General features: G+C 44.2%; 1 protein-coding gene across 1 annotated transcript in view; it reads right to left on the bottom strand.

Annotated features, from left to right (window-relative positions):
• Window positions 1-20,825: 20,825 nt before the first annotated feature.
• LOC148535443 (cell adhesion molecule CEACAM5-like) overlaps window positions 20,826-22,591 on the bottom strand; it is a 257,680-nt gene continuing 255,914 nt past the window's right edge. The window contains exon 4 of the mRNA XM_088462611.1: window positions 20,826-21,190. Coding sequence (XP_088318737.1) covers window positions 20,826-21,190 — 365 coding nt within the window. The remainder of the gene's footprint in view (window positions 21,191-22,591) is intronic.

The following is a 22,591-nucleotide window of genomic DNA, read 5'->3' as shown; positions in this document are numbered from 1 at the left end:
GTGCAAATGGTGGAAAGAGCCACCTCTTCCCATCCAGTGCTGGGAAGGTCAGGCATCGCAACCGCCACCACACTTGGACTCTCCATGGGGACTTGTGATATCTTCTTAGAACACACAGTTCTTCGCTGTGCTTTTGCCAGTTTATCTCATTTGATTTTTCTAGCGGGAGGAGGGCTTCCATCGTCATGTGAAGCTGAACCACTAGTCATGAACATAGGGAAAGACCTTAGCCGTTCCTTGCCACTCTGTGTCACAAATGGCATATTGGCAAGTTTACGTTTCTCTTCAGATGATTTAAATGTTTTTTTCAAGGTCATTTTCCTGAACTTTATCATTTGGGATTGTATGTGCCCTCTACTATGACATAGGGCATCGGCCTTGGCAGATGACGTTGATGGCATGTTATCATCTATGTCATGACTAGTGGCAGCAGCTTCAGCACTAGGAGGAAGTGGTTCTTGATCTTTCCCTATTTTATTTTTATCGGAGAAAGTTTGGTTCTCCATTTATTTTATATTGATATATACGTGCGGCTAAGGCGCACACAAACACAGAAAATTATTATTTTTGTTGGAGACTAGTGCACTTTGTGGGTTACACCACCCTTTAAGAAATGAGCCTGCCGCCCTTTACTTATGGGACACAGGCGCACGCTTGGCGCTGCTCCTTTGTTGATGCACGTGCAGCTACAGCCCACACAATTCACAAAGACAGAAAAAAAAAGACGAATTTTTTATTCTTTGTGGAGTGCACTTTGGGGGTTACACCACCCTTTAACAGACAGACTCATGCTTGGCGCTGCTCCTTTGTTGATGCACGTGCAGCCACAGTGCACACAATTCAAAAACACAGAAAATATATATTTTTTTGTTTGGAGTGTACTTTGGGGGTAACAGCACCCTTTAATGGACAAGTCAGCTGGCTGTTCACTTATGGCACACAGGCGCATGCTTGGCGCTGCTCCTTTTTTGATGCACGTGCAGCCACAGTGCACACAATTCACAAACACAGAAAATATCTATTTTTTTTGTTTGGAGTATACTTTGCGGGCTACAGCACCCTTTAATGGACAAGTCAGCCGGCCCTTTACTTATGGGACACAGGCGCACGCTTGGCGCTGCTCCTTTGTTGATGCACGTGCAGCCACAGTGCACACAATTCACAAACACAGAAAATATTTTTTTATTTTGTTTGGAGTGCCCATTGGGGTTTACAGCACCCTTTAACGGTCAAGCCAGCCGGCCCTTTACCTATGACACAGGCGCTACGCTTGGCACTACTTTGTTCATGCACGTGCGGCTACTGCGCACACAATTCACAAACACAAAAAAAAAATATTTTTTTATTTTGTTTGAAGTGCCCTTTGTGGGTTACAGCACCCTTTAGCAGTCAAGGCAGCCAGCCCTTTACCTATGGGACACAGGCGCACGCTTGGCGCTGCTCCTTTGTTGATGCACGTGCAGCCACAGTGCACACAATTCACGAACACGGAAAATATATATATTTTTTGTTTGGAGTGTACTTTGGGGATTACAGCACCCTTTAATGGACAAGCCAGCTGGCCCTTTACTTATGGGACACAGGCGCACGCTTGGCGCTGCTCCTTTGTTGATGCACGTGCAGCCACAGTGCACACAATTCACAAACACAGAAAATATATATTTTTTTTGTTTGGAGTGTACTTTGGGGGTTACAGCACCCTATAATGGACAAGCCAGCTGGCCCTTTACTTATGGGACACAGGCGCACGCTTGGCGCTGCTCCTTTGTTGATGCACGTGCAGCCAAAGTGCACACAATTCACAAACACAGAAAAATATTTTTTATTTTGTTTGGAGTGCACTTTGGGGGTTACAGCACCCTTTAACGGTCAAGCCAGCCGGCCCTTTACCTATGACACAGGCGCACGCTTGGCGCTACTTTGTTGATGCACGTGCGGCTACTGCGCACACAATTCAGAAACACAAAAAAATATATTTTTTTATTTTGTTTGGGGTGTACTTTGGGGGTAACAGCACCCTTTAACGGACAAGCCAGTCGGCCTTTTACTTATGGGACACAGGCGCACGCTTGGCGCTGCTCCTTTGTTGATGCACGTGCAGCCACAGTGCACACAATTCACAAACACAGAAAAAATATTTTTTTTTGCACTTGGGGGGAGCACCCATGATGGACAGAGCACCCCCTGGACAACACTACAGCACCCCTTTAGGACTGGGACACTGCACAGGACTTTGGAGTAGACACAGCCCCTATGGACAACTGACTGCACAACACAGTCCAGCCAGCCCCTATGGACTTTGGAGGAGTGGACACTGCCCCTATGGACAACAGCAGCACAGCGCAGCACAGCACAGCACAACACTACACTGCACTACACTACACTACACAGCCCAGCCAGCCCTAACTCCCACCCTCCCTCTTCACTGTCCACAGCCGAGTGAGAAAATGGCGCCGACGCGGGTACCTTATATAGGATCCAAAACCCGCGAGACTCGGAAGGCGGGATGATGACGTTTTGCCTCGATTTCAGATCCGAGTCTGGCAGGAAAAGTCGAGCCTGACTCGGATCGGCCTCGGATAGGGGGGCTCGGATTTCAGAAATCCGAACCCGCTCACCCCTAATATATATATATATATATATAGATATATAGATATATATATATATATAGATATATATACATACACATATATACAGTATATATATATATATATATATATATATATATACACATAGCCTGCACCACTCTCTGCTTAGTGAGTGCAACCTAAACTAATTTACCTTGAGAGGACTGACGCTTGTTGCTGTAGGTGGTTAGCATGGTTGGAGTGGGAGTCGCTGGGACCATGCTGCTTGGGCTGTGCTGCACTGAGGTGCCTTAGTCCGGCGGTGAGCGCTTGGCGGCGGGCGGCAAATGCGGAGGCGGAGCCGTGAGTCACTCACGGCTCTGCTACACCGAGGACCATGGGAGGAGGGGCCGCGGCTCGGCATGCGCAGTATGCCCTCCTGCAGCCGCTGCTATTTTCCTTGTCCCCTGTAGTCAGAATGAGCTTCTGTTCAGAAGCTCATTCTGTCTGACTACTGCACTACCCGATCGGAGCTGAGTTCCGATTGTGGTAGTGGTGGGGAAGAACTGCAGAGCCATGGTATGCCCCTAGGCATTCTGATGCTCTAGGCATTTGCTTAGTATGCCTATGCCTAGGGCCGGCTCTGTTAATAAATATCAAATATATTACATATTGCTGATTACAGACAGTCCACAGGCTGGCAGCGCTGCCTCACTGATGGTACCACTCTCTACCCAGGAGCATCCATTCCCTGCTCCTAGTCTCTGAGAGGAGGAGAGACGTAGCAAAAGGAAAAGTACACAGAACAAGGGGGTGGGCGATTGGCTGGTCTGGCTAGCTATCACAAGTGAAAGCAAGCGCTGCGGCTGGTCGGCACGTTATGTCAGCAGCAGTGCTGTTGCCTGACGGCCACTTATGTAACCCTCCCTTATAGGTTACTAGAGAATAGACAGTTCTGGCGCTAAACTCAATAGTCCAATACAGTAATAAAAGCCTGCTGCAGATATCAAACTGTGTTAGTTTGAAAAAGAGATCAGAAAGAAAATAAGTGCGGAATCTGCGCTGTCTTTATATGTGTATATATTATGGTTAACTATTAAGTGAACAATAGCACAAGCAGATGGTAAATATGAGCATAAATCGATGTTAAATTTAATGCATGTTAAAATAAACAACAATATCAATATTCATAAGAATAATAAAAAAATTTTACAAATATAAAAATGAAAAAAAAATTTTTTTTAAAACAAGATTGTGTGAATTATTTCACCAATCAGATAATAAACAATAAAAATAGTTGCCAGTGACCATGATTAAACACCTTTCCAGTCTGACCAAGGAAAATAAAGTGACTGATGAAATCTGGTACTATGAAGAACTTTTATCGTACCTAGTAACAATGTTTCCACTGAAAGGTAATTGTTACTATCAGTGTCACTTGTAGCGTATGAAAAATTTGCAGTTGGTGTTGATCTCCAGTAGATGCAACTAATGCGTATTTGTATATAAAAATGATGTCACAGTTCCTTAGAATAACAGCAATTAGAAAGTTTATCACATTTAGCTGTGAAGCTCATACAATAGCTCATACAATAGCGACCTCAATGGTAGCTGTGATACAGGACTTATATAGAGTAGATATTGTGTAAGCCCAAAATGACCCCAATGTTTTTTTAGGGAGCCAAATCTTACTGTGTTAAAAACACATTAATAGCCGCTAAGCTGCTAACATACGTGGACGGTCATCCAGATCAACTGTACAGCACAATCACAGCACCGCTCAGAGTACTCATGGACCAATAACCGAATAATATGGGGGACCCCCTGGTTTCCAATGCTGTCCATTGTGCCTGGTGGCCGAGTTGAAAGCTGCCAATGCAGTGTATGACGATGCTGCGGCGTGCCTCCGTGTGTATACGGGCAATGTGCTAAGTCCAGCCGGATCCTGCTGGTGCGCTATCAGGGTCCCGAATAGAGACTACCAAATGTCGGAGTGGTGTCAGCTGGCAACAGTGTGTTCAATCATGAATAGGTCCTGCCTAACGCGTTTCGTGACAGATCATGTGACTTTTTCAAAGGTAGTGATGTGAAGCACTAGAGACCTATATATACCTGGTACCACAGGTGTTTTTAGAAGGTGACTCAAAGGAACCAATCAGTATTTAATTGGGTATCCACTTGCTGCATATAAATGCCATCCAGGTTACACACGAAATATATATACACTTAATCATTGAAAAAATCATCCCAGATAATACAAAAAAATATATAAAGAAATAATGAAATACGAATAAACGATCTATATATAAAACATATATATATTTATACACCAATGCATATAATTAAATGATAAAATAAAACACCATAATACATATGATATTGATCATAAAAAATCCATAGAACAATCTACACATCTGCTTACCAGTTACAATACAAAGTTAATGGATGATGAATATAAATATGTTAATATACACATATTGAACACAAGAATATAACACAAATTGACCTTTATCAACATGGACCAAAATAATTGACCTACATAAGAACATGATCAGACGACTAATAGCCATGATAAATGTGTATAAACAATATTTTGCTATATTATAACTATATTAACAGTATCTGATAACATACACCAAAAAATATAACATTTTAAAAAGATCAAAAAAAGAGAACCCATGACATGATTACTAAAAAACTAATATTTATAACCATGATATATAAATAAAATTAATATGTAAACTATTAGTTTAATGAACATGCATGGAAATGGAAGTAGACCTCAGATCCCTCTGGACTGGGGTTCCCTGACGTCGAATCCTATACCCACCCATATTCAAGAACAATTGACAAGTTATAATATTCAGTTCATTTTACAAATCAATTTCAATCTTTTCATTGAAGCCATCAGGGGATAATGTGCCCATTTTATGTATCCAAAAGTTCTCACGCAGGCATAATTTAGAATACCTGTCCCCTCCCCTTACTGTCTGTGGGATATGCTCAATACCTATAACCTTGATGTCCCTACGGTTAGACCTATGGATACATGTAAAATGTCTTGGGACACTATGTAGGATATTGCTTTTCATAATTAGTCTCCTGTGCTCAAGGAATCTACACCTAAGGGGTCTTATAGTTCTCCCAATATATTGAGTCCCACAGGTGCATTCCAACATGTATATCACATATGCTGTGTTGCAATTAATGAAACTATTAATAGAAAATTTTTCATTTGAATAATTGGAAATTATCTCCTTGAATCTATTAACCATACTCACTGGTGATGCATGAAGGACATCCACATTTGAAACTACCTTTGGGCTTATTACTTAGCCAACTACTTTTACTGTTGGTTATATCAGCAGTACAATTCTGTTTTTTTAAAAAAACTTGGTGCCAATATATCTCTCAGGTTGTCAGCTTTTTTAAAAACAACCAGTGGATTGACTGGAATATTGTCTTTTAATACATTATCAGATAATAATATCTGAAAATTCGACCTTACAATCCCTTTAATTTTGTGAACAGTTGTTATATTTTAAAATAAATTTAGGATGGTCTAAACTGCCTATGTTCCTTGGTTTAATTTCCATGAGATCATTTTTGTCCAGTGATCTAGTTTTCTCAAGTGCCTTTTTGAGAAGGGCATCAGGATAATCCCTTTCTCTAAAAGCTTCAATGATCTCTGTCGCTTGACTCTCAAAAATTGCATCACTAGAGCAATTACGACGTATCCTCCTAAGTTGACCGAAAGGAATATTATTTATCCAGGGTTTATGGTGTGAGCTGTTAAAATGTAAATAATTATACATGTCCACCACTTTTCTAAAAGTCTTAGTGAAAATCATATAATTTTCTACATAAAGAGAAATATCCAAAAATGAGATACAAGAAGGGTGATAAGTGCTGGTGAAGGTCAAATTAAAATCATTAGTGTTTAACTGTGCTATAAAACGTGACAGTGAATGTGAATCTCCATCCCAAATAAAAAATAAATCATTGATAAAGCATCCATAGAGCACGAGATTCGCGCCAAGCTCCCCACCCCAACATGCGCCTCCTAAAAGGCCCCCATGTAGAGGTTAGCAAAGCACGGTGCAAACCTCGTGCCCATAGCCGTCCCAAGTGCTTGCAAATAAAATATTTGGTCAAAAATAAAATAATTATGTGTAAGGATAAATTCAATTGAGTCCAAAATAAACTTTCTCTGACACAAGTGACTCCAGCATCCCCTTTTAATACATTTTCCACCACTTTAATCCCCCGATCATGGGGAATACTTGAGTAGAGGGCTTGGGCATCACATGTGACAAATAGATAAGTGTCCTTCCAATCAATATCTTTAATTAAGTGCAAAAAATGATTTTTGTCTTTAATGTGTGACTTAAGTGCTGTTGCATAAGGTTGAAGAAAAAAATCAATAAAATGTGAAAGATGTGAAGTGAGGGACCCAATACCAGCTACAATTGGACACCCAGGTGGTGTAATAAGTGTCTTGTGGATCTTAGGGAGGTGATAGTAAGTGGGTATCACAGGATGATTCAATATCAGATAACTTCTCTCCTCCCTCGTTATCACTCCCTCCCCAAGGGCTCTATCCAATAGAAGAATAAGTTGTTTTTGAAAAGAGCTAGTTGGATCCGCCTGTAATATCATATATTGACATCTATCATCCAACTGCCGCATGGCTTCGGACATGTAATCCTCAACATCTTGAATAACGATCCCCCCACCCTTATCAGCCGGTTTGATAATGATGGAGGGATCGCCAGACAGAGTCCTCAATGCCCTTCTCTCTCTCACCATCAAATTATCTCTATATCTAGATTTCTTTTTTTGTTTATTGTACACATTTTTAAAATCATTTAATGTTTTTTTATAGAATATGTCGATAGGTGCACTCCTAACATGTGTGGGAAAGAATTGTGATTTATTCTTGAATAATCTTTTCCTGTGTATGTTGTTAATATCATAAATTTTCTCATATTGAATGTCACTCATTCTTGACCCTTCTATATCTATTGTGTCATGTGTGTTCTCATTCAACAATTGACTCAGGGCCTCAAGAGCCTCCCCATCACCGTCATCCAAAATAATATTCCCACTGTCTTCTAATTGATCTTTAGATCGCAGTTGTTTCATGGCAAAGTATTTTTTCCTACAGAGTGTTCTAATATACCTATTTAAATCAACAAATAAATCCAAAAAATTAGGATCCCGTGATGGTGCAAACTTGAGGCCCAAAAGACTGATCTCACCATTAGATAATGTCTTAGAGGACAGATTGAAGATGCCCCTATTAAGAATTGGTTTTAATGTAGAAACGTATATGCATTGGTTTATATATATATTTTTTATATATAGATTGTTTATTTTTATTTCATTATTTCTTTATATATTTTTTTGTGTTATCTGGGATGATTTTTTGAATGATTAAGTGTATAAATATTTCTTGTGTAACCTGGATGGCATTTATATGCAGCAAGTGGATTCTCAATTAAATACTGACCAGCACCAGCAGGATCCGGCTGGACTTAGCACATTGCCCGTATACACATGGAGGCACACCGCAGCATCATCATACACTGCATTGGCAGCTTTCAACTCGGCCACCAGGCACAACGGACTGCATTGGAAACCAGGGGGGCCCCCATATTATTCGGTTATTGGTCCGTGAGTACTCTGAGCGGTGCTGTGATTGTGCTGTACAGTTGATCTGGATGACCGTCCACGTATGTTAGCAGCTTAGCGGCTATTCATGTGTTTTTAACACAGTAAGATTTGGCTCCCTAAAAAAACATTGGGATCATTTTGGGCTTACACGATATCTACTCTATATAAGTCCTGTATCAGAGCTACCATTGAGGTCGGAATATTGTATGAGCTTCACAGCTAAATGTGATAAACTTTCTAATTGCTGTTATTCTAAGGAACTGTGACATCATTTTTATATACAAATACGCATTAGTTGCATCTACTGGAGATCAACACCAACTGCAAATTTTTCATACGCTTCAAATGACACTGATAGTAACAATTACCTTTCAGTGGAAACATTGTTACTAGGTACCAGATTTCATCAGTCACTTTATTTTACTTGGTCAGACTGGAAAGGTGTTTAATCACGGTCACTGGCAACTATTTTTATTGTTTATTATCTGATTGGTGAAATAATTCTCACAATCTTGTTTTAAAAAATTTTTTTTTTCATTTTTATATTTGTTAATTTTTTTTTATTATTCTTATGTATATTGATATTGTTGTGTATTTTAACATGCATTAAATTTAACATTGATTTATGCTCATATTTACCATCTGCTTGTGCTATTGTTCACTTAATAGTTAAACATAATACATACACATATAAAGACAGCGCAGATTCCCCACTTTTTTTCTTATAGGTCACTATATTACTGTGCCTCAGCCCAAGCTTAACAGTATACGGATATATAGTTTGGGCTTGCTTGGGTAAACCCAATAAAAGCTGTAAGTAATACCCCTACTATATAGTGTATGGTATGTCACTAGATTATCTATAGGATAAATAGTTTTTTTTCTCTTTTACTTAGTATAATAAGACTGCTGGTTTATTATATCACTCTCCCAGGTAAGTAAACACACTATTCAATATAGTCTAACACCTTTTCATGCATTAAACTCCCCATCGCCTGAGTGTTCTCTCCTAACAGTGCAGGGTAAATCATCAACCATAGTCATAATGAAATAATGACACAGAGACTTATATAAGGGGAAAGGAAGGTCAGCTTTATTTAATTTTAAACTAATTAAACTATTTAATGTAGGGTTGAGCGGGTTCGAATTTCTGAAATCCGAACCCCCACAAGCCCCCCCGATCCGAGTCGTATCCGAGTCAGGCTCGACTTTTCCCGCCTGACTCGGATCTGAAATCGAGGCAAAACTTCATCATCCCGCCTTCCAGATCTCGCGAGTTTTGGATATGTTGTATATAAACAACACATGTATGTTTAATGACTCGGGTCCGAGGCAGGCTCCAGTTTTCCCACCTGACTCGGATCTGAAATCGAGGAAAAACGTCAACATCCCGCCTTCTGGGTCTGGCAGGTTTTGGATTCTATAAAAGGTCCCCGAGTCAGCGCCATTTTTCACTCCGGCTGTGTACAGTGAAGAGGGAGGGTGGGAGCTAGGGCTGGCTGGGCTGTATTGTGCTGCTGTTGTCAATAGGGGCTCTGTCCACTCAGTCCATAGGGGCTGACTGGGCTGTGTTGTGCTGCTGTTGTCCATAGGGGCTGGCTGGGCTGTGTTGTGCTGCCGTCATAGGGGCTGGCTGGGCTGTGTTGTGCAGTCAGTTGTCCATAGGGGCTGTGTCCACTCCAAAGTCTATAGGGGCTGGCTGGACTGTGTTATGCAGTGTCCCATAAAGGCAGTAGTCCTAGAGGGGTGCTGTAGTGTTGTCCAGGGGGTGATCTGTGCATCAGGGGTGCTCCCCCAAATTGCACTCCCAATTTTTTTTTTTTTCTGTGTTTGTGAATTGTGTGCGTAGTAGCCGCACATACATCAACAAAGTAGCGCCAAGCATGTGCCTGTGTCATAAATCAAGGGCGGCTGGCTTGTCCATTAAAGGGTGCTGTAACCCCAAAGTGCATTCCAAAAAAACCCTAAAAATTATTTTCTGTGTTTGTGAATTCTGTGCACTGTGGCTGCACATGCATCAACAAAGGAGCAGCGCCAAGTATGCGCCTGTGTCCCATAAGTAAAGGGCCAGCTGGCTCATCTCTTAAAGGGTGGTGTAAGCCCCCAAAGTGCATTCCAAAAAAAAAAATACATTTTCTTCTGTGTTTGTGAATTGTGTGCACTGTACGTGCATCCTCAAAGCAGCAACGCCAAGCGTGCGTCTGTCTGTTAAAGGGTGGTGTAACCCCCAAAGTGCGCTCCAACAAAAATAAAATAATCTTTTTTTCTGTGTTTGTGTGTGAAATGTATGTGCAGTAGCTGCACCTGCATCCTCAAAGCAGCAGCAACAAGCGTGCATCTGTCTGTTAAAGGGTGGTGTAACCCACAAAGTGCACTAGTCTCCAACAATAATAAAAAAATATTTTCTGTGTTTGTGTGCACCTTAGCCGCACATATGTATCAATATAAAATTAATGGAGGACCAAACTTTCTCCGATAAAAATAAAATAGGGAAAGATCAAGAACCACTTCCTCCTTGTGCTGAAGCTGCTGCCACGAGTCATGACATAGACGATAACATGCCATCAACGTCATCTGCCAAGGCCGATGCCCAATGTCATAGTAGAGGGCATATACAATCCCAAATGACAAAGATCAGGAAAATGACCTTAAAAAATCATTTAAATCATCTGAGGAGAAACGTAAACTTGCCAATATGCCATTTACGACACGGAGTGGCAAGGAACGGCTAAGGTCTTTTTCTATGTTCATGACTAGTGGTTCAGCTTCACATGACGATGGAAGCCCTCATCCAGCTAAAAAATCAAACGAGTTAATCTGGCAAAAGCACAGCGAAGAAATGTGCGTTCTAAGAAGATATCACAAATCCCCAAGGAGAGTCCAAGTGTGGTGGCGGTTGCGATGCCTGACCTTCCCAGCACTGTCTGGGGAGACAGTTGTTGTCTGTGGGTTGAAAAAGCTCATCACGGTCATGCCTGGGCAGAAGACCAAACATTCCACCTCTTTGGTCTAGCAATATTTCTATTCAAATCCAGACAACTACTGTCTTGCCATATGTACCATATGTAAAGGTGAAATAAGTAGGGGTAGGGATGTTAACCACCTAGGAACATCCTCCCTTATACGTCACCTGCAGCGCGTTCATAAAAAGTTACTGTCAAGTTCAGAAACTTTGGCTAAGACCATAAGCAGTCCAGGGACACCTAAATCCCTTCGTCCTGTTGTATCCAAGTGCCTGCAAACCACACTGTCAACTCCCTCCTCTTCAAATTTCCTCCTTAGTCTGGATCGGAAGTAGTCCTGCAGGCCATGTCACTGGCATGACTGACTCTCCTATTCGGGATTCCTCCGGAGGATCCTGCATTGCTACGCCTACTGCTGCCACTGCTGCTGTTGCTGCTGGGAGTCGTTCATCATCCCAGAGAGGAAGTAGGAACACCACTACTTTTACTAAACAATTGACCCTCCAACAGTCCTTAGCGAGGAGGATGAAGTACGACAGCAGTCATCCTGAAGCAAAACGTATAACTGAGGCCTTGACTGCTATGTTGGTGTTAGACGTGCATCCGGTATCTGCCATTAGTGCAGTGGGATTTAGACAATTGATGGAGGTAATGTGTCCCCGGTTCCAAATCCCGTCTAGATTCCACTTAACTAGGCAGGCGATATGGAGACTGTACAGAAACGTCAGAAAAAGTTTCCTCAGTGTCATGAAAAATGCGGTTGTACCCAATGTCCACTTAACCACGGACATGTGGACAAGTGGAACAGGGCAGACTAAGGACTATATGACTGTGACAGCCCACTGGGTAGATGTATCACCTTATGCAGCAACAACAGCAGCGTCACCAGTTGCAGCATCTCAGAAACGCCAGCTCATTCCAAAGGCAGGCTACGCTGTCTATCACCGGTTCAGTAAGAGGCACACCGCTGACAACCTCTTAGAGAAACTGAGGGAAATCATCGCCCAGTGGCTTACCCCACTTAGACTCTCCTGGGGATTTGTGATATCTGACAACGCCACCAATATTGTGCGGGCATTACATCTGGGCAAATTCCAGCACGTCCCATGTTTTGCTCACACAAAAAATTTGGTGATGCAGAATTTTCTGAAAAGCGACAGGGACGTGCAGGAGACGCTTTGGATGGCCCGAAAAATTTCTGGCCACTTTCACCAAAGACTGGAGCGCCAGCAAACACTCTTGAACCTGCCCCGTGATCACCTGAAGCAAGAGGTTGTGACGTGGTGGAACTCAACCCTCTATATGCTTCAGAGGATGGACGAGCAGCAAAAGGCCATTCAAGCCTATACATCCACCTATGACATAGGCAAAGGAGGGGGTTTGCTCCTGACTCAAGCTCAGTGGAGAATGATTTCTGTGTTGTGCAAGGTTGTGCAAGGTTCTCCAGCCCTTCAAACTTGCCACACGTGAAGTCAGTTCAGATACTGCTAGCTTGAGTCAGGTCATTCCCCTCATCAGGCTTTTGTAGAAACAGCTGGAGAAAGTGAAGGAGGAGCTAAGAAGGAGCAATTACGTTCGGCATGTGGGACTTGTGGATGAAGCCCTTCATTCGCTTTGCCAGGATTCCAGGGTGGTCAATCTGTTGAAATCAGACCACTACATTTTGGCCACCGTGCTTGATCCTAGGTTTAAAGCCTATGTGGTGTCTCTCTTTCCAGCTAACACAAGCCTGCAGAGGTGCAAAGACCTGCTGGTGAAAACACTGTCAGCTGAAGCGGAATGTGACATGTCAACAGCTCCTTCTTCATTTTCTCCCGTAACTGGGGCTTCCATGAAAAAACTTAGGTATCCTAAGCAACCCGCTGGTGGTGATGCATGGCAGGCAGGACCAAGTTTGGACATCTGGTCCAGACTGAAGGACCTGGCAACAATATCTGACATGTCTACTGTCACTGCATATGATCCTGTCACCATTGACAGAATGGTGGAGGATTACATCGGTGACAGCATCCAAGTAGGCATGTCAGACAGTCCGTACCTGTACTAGCAGGAAAAAGAGCCAATTTGGAGGCCCCTGTACAAACTGGCTCTAATTTACCTGAGTTGCCCCCCTTCCAGTGTGTACTCTGAAAGAGTGTTTAGTGCAGCCTGGAACCTTATCAGCGAATGGAGTAGGAGGTTGCTTCCACAAAATGTGGAGAAGATGATGTTCATTAAAATGAATTATCAACTCTTCCAGGGAGACCTGCCTCCAGAACATACAGAGGGACCTGTGGTGGTGGATTCCAGCGGGGACGAATTAATACTCTGTGAGGATGAGGATGTACACAACACTGAAGAGGGTGAGGAATCGGTGGATGAGGAGGATGAGGACGACATCTTGCCTCCGTAGAGCCAGTTTTTGCAGGGACAGATTAATTGCCAGTTTGTTTTGTGGGGGCCCAAACGAACCAATCATTTCAGCCACAGTCGTGTGGCAGACCCTGGCGCTGAAGTGATTGGTTTGTTAAGGTGTGCATGTCCTGTTTATACAACATAGGGGTGGGTGGGAGGGCCCAAGGACAATTCCATCTTGCACCTCTTTTTTTTCTTTGCATTATGTACTGCTTGGGGCCTAGTTTTTCAAACTGCCATCCTGTCTGCCACTGCAGTGTCACTCCTAGATGGGCAATGTGTTTGTGCCGCCCACTCGTGTCGCTTAGCATAGTCATCCAGCTAACTCGGTGCAACCTTTTGGATATAAAAACACAATTGTGAGATGTGAGGTATTCACAATAGACTGGAAATGAGTGTAAATTAATGTTATTGAGGTTAATAATAGCATAGGAGCAGAAAAACCCACAAATTCTGTGATTTTAGCTTTTTTTCTGCTATTTTTCAAAAAAATACAGATCCAAAACACAAAACCCAGGATCCAAAACACGAAAGGTTGGTTTTGGCAAAACCTATCCAGATTCAAAACACGAAGAAAGATCCAGATCCAAAACCAAAACACAAAACACGAAAAGTGGCCGGTGCACACCCCTAATAGCGACTAAATTTTATCACACCTAAACACATGTTTATCACGTGTAAAAACACAGTGATAAAACAATTGAATTCCCCCCTCTGAGTCTGATATACAAATACTGATGTGAGCTATTTTACTCAAGATCTCTCATATACTGGATCTAGGCTTTAGTTGGACTCAATGAGTTCAATCTTTAGGCTCCGAAGAATTACTGCAGGGGTTGTTGCTATTTGTTCGTGAGGATATAATCCTATACTGTCTCTAATTCGATGAGGGCCTGCCTCTGATCCCTTTCTGATGAGATAATGCGCAGTACTAACAGAGAGCCAGGTGGAATTAATACTGTGAGTCTCTAATGGCTTTTAACTGAGATTGTTTATCTAATGGACGTTAGGCTCGATGAGTGCTTGTATGAGGGTGTTGTCAAATGTTCCTTACCCCTCTAGCATACCACCTCTCTGCCTCCTGCTTAATTTCACACTCCGGCTCTTTCCTCTGCAGTTCCGCCCGGGCCTCCAGAGCTGTCAATCATGATGCTGCTGTCAATCTTCAGCCAGGACCGGAGCCTATTCAGCTGTCCCCGGAAGTGACTACCACTGCGTCTTCCTGTCAGCTGTCATGGAGGAACCTCGCCGTTACTATCAGTAAGTACAGGGCAGTGCGAGGTCTCTTATCTCCTCAACGGCCTCACAGCACTGCGCAATCAGCGCGAGCCGGCTTAGGCTTCCCGCTCGAGACACGCGCCAGCCTCCCGGCATTGCCAGCAAGTTCTCCCCTGCTTAGGTAGTTCCTTGCACAGTCCTGCTTGTGCTAGTTGGCTTTGTGGGGAAACTGAATATGTAGGACAGTATCATGACCTTTTAATGGAGGGGGGTCTCTACTTCCCCAATACAACACACATATATCATTATATTCAATAAATTATGTTCCTATATCATATTATCTGAAACAGGAAAACACTCCTGGGGTATCACAATTGTCCTAGCCAATGAGTTTCACTGGGGGCGTGTTTAGGGGTGGGCAATTATCTTCTTACTGTAGCTACAGGCTGCCTCTTATGTTGAGATTCCCTTCCTCTCTTTTTTTCTAAGTTGTTTGTCAGCCTTTTTAATTGGATAGGAAAGAACGGCAATCCGTTGGCCATTTCACTGCATTATAGTCTCTACGTAGGTGTACTTCCCTTCAATGCACTGAGTAGCCTGATTTACCCAACTACAGTAGGGTCAGCAGTACCAACTGCCTGGTTGGGCCTTTATGTGTATTGGCATGGGAGTTGGTAGCCTTGTACTTGTCATTATCAAAGGTAATTGGTCTGCAAGTTGTTGCTGATGTCTCGTGGCATAAGACGCGTAGTCACTGATCAACAGGGCATTTTTCCTTCACCACAGTATTTTTGCAATTATCAATAAAAAGCTGAATTTTTCAGTTGCCAGATTGTTGTTAATTTTTTTTAACAAAATCAAGATAAGGAGATTTATGTCTTACCTTGTTAAATAATTTTCTTAGAATTCCATAGGGAACACAGGTACAACGCTGGAGTATAGGACTGTGCAGAAAGACTAGGCACAAAATAGTTAATCATCTTTGACATCAGGGCAGCCCAGCCCCTTCTTCCCTATAGCCTTCCCCAAGCCCCAGGCAGGCCAGTTAAGTTAGCAAGCCCAAGGCAGGAGTGTGAAAAGAGAAGGAAGACCAGCACACACACAGATCCAAACACACCACACAGATGGACAGTGGAACCAGAAACAAAACAAACCGTCACAAGCCAGGTGCATCAGGCTGGGTGCCCAGTGTCTACAATTCGAAGAAACTTATTTAACCAGGTAAGACAAAAATCTCCTTTTCTTCCACATTACCATAGGGGATACTGGGACATCATTGGGACATCCCAAAGCATTTCCCCTAAGGGAGAGGACACTCCTGAGCTGCTCTGAGAACTCTCTGCCCAAATGCTGCGTTCGCGGAGGCGAAGGTGTCAAAAGAATAGAAACAGATAAACATATCACCAGAAGACCATATGGCCACCCTGCAAAGCTGTTTCGCTGAGGCACTTCGTGGGCTGCACAAGAAGTACCTACCAACCTGGTGGAATGAGCTGTCACCACGGCCGATGCAGGGAGGTCTGCTGCTGTATGCATGGCAGATGGTCAAACTGAGCCAGCGGGCCAAGGTCTACTTCATAGCTGGCCAGCCCCATTTGTGAAAGCCATATAGCACAAAAAAGGAATTCAAACTTATGGATATCCCTAGTGCAGTCTATATAAATCCTGAGGGCCCTCATCACGTCCAAAAAGTCCTCCCCTGGCAAAAAATCCAGAACCACAATCTCCTGGTTGATGTGGAATCGAGAAATTACCTTCGAAAGGTATCCTAAATATGTCTGCACAGTCCGGTCCTAGTGAAAGTGCGCAAGTCTGACATTCTCTGCATCCTCCATGTGAGCCAGATAATGTCCATCGACTCCTAAGGCTCGAAGGGAGAAGAGTGGAGCACTAAAGACAAGTCCCAAGGAGCCACTGGAGGAACAAAAGGGGCTGCACATGGAAGAAGTTCTGACGTCAGGCGACAACGCAATACATCTCTGAAAGAGTACCAAGAGGACGGAAACCTGAAACTTCAGGGTTGAAATTTGAAGACCCAAATCCAGGCCCACTTTTAGGAAAGAGAGAACCCAGGAGTACAAAAGGACCTAGGGTAAAGGCCCCTGGCCAAACACCAAGAGAATAAATTCTCCAAACCCGGTGTTAAATCCTAGCCGAAGCGGGTTTGCGGTCATGGAGCATGGTATGAATAACCGACCTGGAATAACCCTTGGCCCTCAGGACGGATGTCTCAAGAGCCAACCCGTCAAAGTGAGATGGGCCAGATCCGGATTGAAGCATGGGTCCTGAGACAGGAGATGCGGCCACAGCCAATAAGATTGTGGCAGGCTTGGCTGGAGCTTCCCAGCTTGTGGGCAATTTGGAGGTAATTGACTTGTTTTTGCTCTTCTTTTGCTATATATACTGGATTCTTTGTTTAGTGGAGCTGATTCAGAGCCACTCGCTGAATGTGATTGCTCGCTCGATGTGTATGCAAATTGCGTAGGCAGTGCAGTCGCACAGCAATGCATTAGCATTCCCAGTATTTCTTAAAGAGCGATCACATAGTGTATGCAGACACCCACCAGCCTTAAGATGCCCACTTGTGCACGTCATGTCCAGGAAGTGTATGCAACCATCGGTACATCGGATGTGATCGCAGCGCTTGTGGTTGACCATTCCCTGCCACAAGCACTGCGAGCATTTCAGTGTAAAAACAAGCCAGGTGACATGTACTATGACGCTGTCTTTTAATTGTACACACCTCTAAAACGCTGTTGAGATGCTCAGGCACGCCTGCGTTTACACCTCCACTCCCCCATTTTAATGGCCAGCCCCTGTTACCACCTAAAAACGGCTTCCACTGTCACCCACTCTGCTGTGCTGTCTATGCACAGTGAGCGAATACATTGTGAGCTTTCGCTAAGGTATGCGCACAATGCATGCACAATGCATACCATCAGCAGCAGCAAGACTATGCATCTTAGCGAGCTGGTCTGAATGAGTTCCAGTGTTTGCATAGGCCCCTGAGGAAGACTGATGGTGATCAGTTGAAATGGCTGTTGGACATCTGCCCCCTGTCATTGCCTGTATCATGATGCTATACTGAATAAAGCCTTCTTTTATCTACTGAAACTGTGAGTGTTAGTCGTACACTTTGTCTGTAAGGTAAGAGGTGACTGTTGCTGTACTTTTGCTTATGGACCATGCACCATCCTTATCACACTGCTGTGAGTCCTATCTCAGACTATATATATCTATGAATAAATAAAAAATATATAACAAAACAACTAAGGGCCCCATTTATCAACATTACATAACCCCTTTAGCACTGCTAATACTTTCAATATTTAACAAACTGCAGTAATCTAAGGTTACTGCTGTTTGTCACTGCATCACTCTCACTATCTATAGATGGCGAGAACGTTGTGGTCCCTATTGGCTGTAATTGGTGATTTGGCAGCAGCCATTCTGGTTTCAGCTAAGCCTTCCAAACATTGGTGGGTCCCCATCGGGTTAAAGTGTCATACGCATGCGCATGACACAGAAGCTCATTGCTGGCAGCTTGGCTGCCGGTAGCAGTAGAGAGTAAGCCACTGAGGAGGGACATCGTCGATGGACCTTGCCAGACCTCGCTGGGGGGTAATGATGAATACCAATGGCATATTCATTAGTATCACTGCATTACTAAAAGAAATATGCCACTGGTAATATGTTACATTATGAATTATGGCTCTATGTTCCATGAAGAACCTATATACAGTATTCGCTAAATGTGATAATATATATATTTGTGGTAGTTTGGTGTTTAATATGTAATTATGATAACATTTTAGTGTTAAGACAGCTAGATAGATGAAATTTCATAAATTCCTTTATAAAATTGATAAAGCTAATTCTATGCATAAAGTACTGTACCAACACCTGTGTATGATTCCCGTATCATACTAAACTGATCTGTGAATTGTATTTTCAAGCACTTTTGGGCAATGTAGTAACAACCACAGCAGTGCCACAATTATTAGCAGGGCCGGATTAAGGGGGGGTCGACAGGGGCGATCATCCCTGGGCCCCCACACCTGAAGGGCCCCCACACCAATCCGGGTTAAAGTGAACCGGAGGAGATGGAACTAGTTCAGCCTCCTCCGGCCAACCCAACCCCGGTGCCGCAGAGAGGCACCATTTGCCAGACGCCCGCTGAGATTGTAATTAGCGGGCGCCCGGCTCCCTCCCCGCAGCGGCAGCTGGAGACTGGAGCTCACTCGTGAGCTCCAGGCTCCGGCTCACGCAGTGTACTATGGGAGAGAGGTCATGACTCATGACGTCTCTCCCATGGTGCAGAGGAGCAGCCGAGCAGCGTGGACGTGGACTGCAGGGTCAGCGGAAGCGGGGCTTAAGGTAAGTAATAGCTCTTTTTTTATTTTGTAGTGCAAGTGGCTTTTGTACTGGCATTACTTGGGGGGGGGCATTACACCTGGGGGCATTACTCGGTGGGGGGGGCATTACACCTGGGGGCATTACTCAGGGGGTATTAATATTTGGGGCACCACTTCTGGGGGCATTACTACTTGAAGGCAGGGCATACTACTGGGACACTACTACAGAGGGAGCATTACTATTAGGGGCACTAATACAGGGGCATTACTACAGGGGGTATTACTACTGGAGCCACTACCACAGGGGGCACAACTACAGGGGTATTACTATTGGGCACACATAGGGGGCATGACTACTGGTGGACAATACTATTGGGGGCACAACTACAGTGGTATTACTACTGGGGGTATTTATACAGGGGGCATAACTACTTGGGGCATTACTACTTGGGGCACTATTAATGGGAGAATTGCATAAAGGGCACCACTACTGTGGGCACAGACACTACAGAGATCCCCACTGTGCATACCCCAAGTTCGTCACATTTAATACGGGCCCCCACAAGTTTGTTGCCCAGGGGCCCCCACAGACCTTAATCCGGCCCTGATTATCAGCAATCCTTATCAGTTGTGAGAACCATCTGTCCCTGCACAAGACTCCTCCACACCTTCTAACACTGCACATTATCGCAGGGATAGTGCGGGTGAGTGATCACAAGATCTCTGTCCTTCCAGAGTGACTCCATAGACATAAAGCGGATATCACAATATGGCTTTAACATACGTGTCCAAGCTCTATAAAGTGACTGTTTTAGGAGCTTGGTACATAGGGACAGACAGCAGTCCCCATTAAGAGTAATGGGGACTGTGGTCTTCAACTATATTACCCCATTTCCGGAAATTTCTATGCTATTTCCTGCATTAGGCTGTTGCTACAGAGCCCCGGTACTGCAGTTCCTGCATGATTTAAGTAAAAAAGGGCTTTATATGTAGACCCCCTGAATAATTAACTGTGAATTATTTTGATAATCAGTTTATTACCACAGGAATACAAATTGTGATACTGTTTGCTATCATTAAGAATATGCATTGGCAATTGCAGCCTGTGACAAATTAAAGTCATCTGTTTTAACAAAATCTTGATTTTAAATTCACTTTATTCTAGCATTTGCAGAGGGTCAGTCTATGGGCATTTAGAGGTATATTTACCATAGTGAGAGTTTTTAGAAGTGGAGATGTTGCCCATAGCAACCAATTAGATTCTACTTAACATTTAACTAGCACCTTCTAGAAGATAATAGCTAGAATCTGATTGGTTGCTATGGGCAACATCTCCGCTTCTAAAAACTCTCACTTTAGTAAATGTACCCCTTAGTGTAAACTGAACAAATGCTTGCACACCAGCGTCTTATACACAGTCCATGCAGATTCATCATCCAAATACAGCAGACTCTTAACCAGGTCATCATCATAATCACTATCACACATAATCACTCCTCATTACTGGGCACATCCTATGGGTTCCAGCCTGGTAACAAGGGCTGATGGGAGATAGATTCAGAGATGGAGCTACCGCTGTACCCGGCAGCCGCACACAAGGAGACACCGGTCATTATTCATCACACGTCTGCCTGGCACAGTGATATAACATGTTACTCACCATAGACAGTCAGGGTCACAGAGGCTTGTTCTGCTGGTTTCTCTGTATGTACATTTACTGTGTAATCACCGCTATCTGTTATATGGAGAACTGAGATCAGTAATGAGCCATTAGGGAAAGGACTGGCCCGAAGGAAGTACAGACGTCTAGGAAGTAATGTGGAAGTATCACCAGGAATATATAAAAGGATTTGATCCCTGGCACTTCTGCTTAGTCCTTTATACCAAGCAACTGACATAATCATCCCAGTGACCCCAGCAACACTCAGGGTGACAGATTCCTGGATCACTGGATACTGAGGGATCAGCTGAATATTGATCATCCCACTGGTCAGATTTATCCACAGACTGAGGAGAGCTGGAAGAGAAAAATCCAAATATCAAACTCCGGCCAATCTCATGTTGTTACTGTGAGCTGTTGTTATATGACAATTACAGCTGTAGCCCCAGGAGGGGTTCTAGTAGTGGTAGGAAACAGGGCCGCCATCAGGAGGGGGCTGCCGGGACTGGAATCCCGGGCCCGGACTCTTGGGGGGCCCGCCCGTCCGCTGCAGCCCAAGCCCAGGAAAGTCCTCCTGCTCTGCACCCTAACAGCCGCGGCCAGACACTCTAGGGGCCTGCCTGCTGCTAAGCCCTGCTGCTGCACAAGCCATGGCAGCAGCCGGACACTTTGGGGACCCTACCCGCGGTGCTCCTAGTACCGCCACCAGCCCTCCCATGCCATACATCCATCACTATTATTAACTGTGTCACAGCCGGAACTGCCGCTGCGCCGCCGAGTTATATGGTCTTGCTCGGCAGCGCAGCAGCAGTTCCTGCTGTGACACAGTTCCTCCTACCTGAAGGACCGCTGGGAGCATGACGATGACCTCATAATGTCACATCGCGCTCCCTGTCGAAGAGAGGAGCTGCCGGCCGCATGGGACTGAGACCCGGACCAGCTAACAGAGGATCATGCAAAAGGTAAAAGACAGGACATAGGCTGGGAAGACAAGGGGGTGGAAAGGGGGCAGAAGGCTGGAAAAATGGGGATAGAAAGGGGGCAGAAGGCTGGAAAGGGGACAGAAGGCTGGAAAGACAAGAGGGCGGCAGGCAGGAAAGACAAGGGGGTAGGTGGCTTGAAAGATGGGGCAGAAGGCTTGAAAGACAAGGGGATGGCAGGCTGGAAAGACAAGGGGGTAGGTGGCTTGAAAGATGGGGAGGAAAGTGGGCAGAAAGCTGGAATGGTGCAGGGATCTGGAGATGACACAGGGCAGAGAGGCTGGAATGACATAGGGATCTGGAGGGAAGACGGGACAGGAAGCTGGAATGTTGCAGGGATCTGGAGGTGACACAGGGAGCAGGAGGCTGGAGATAACATGGGGTATGTAGCTGGAAAGACAAGGGGATAGATAGGACATGGAGCAGGAGGCCGGAGTGACACATGGGCAGGAGGCCGGAGGGGACACAAGTGGCTGGTCTGGTTGAACCTTTGTTGTATAATAATGACATTAGTTATATTCCTACACAAACAGGCATTTTCCGGACAATGGGATTTCCTACATGAATAGTGAATACCGACTGAAGACACCGTCTGCCCAGTGAGGATCAATTTCTTCAGAGGTTCCCCATCACAGAGAAACCACCATACAGGTAAGGTCAGGTGTATTTTTTATTTCATATGCACATGCTGTGCCTGTGCCAAATATATTAGAATTGCACATAGTACATGTGCTGGGATTTCGGAATTGCAGAGAGAGAGTCCGATGAGCTGCAAAAC

This window comes from Taudactylus pleione, unplaced genomic scaffold, assembly GCF_031769625.1.
Source record: "Taudactylus pleione unplaced genomic scaffold, aTauple2 ptg000051l, whole genome shotgun sequence".
In the NCBI taxonomy this organism is placed as follows: Eukaryota; Metazoa; Chordata; class Amphibia; order Anura; family Myobatrachidae; genus Taudactylus; species Taudactylus pleione.
This window is presented reverse-complemented; position numbering and strand designations above follow the sequence as displayed.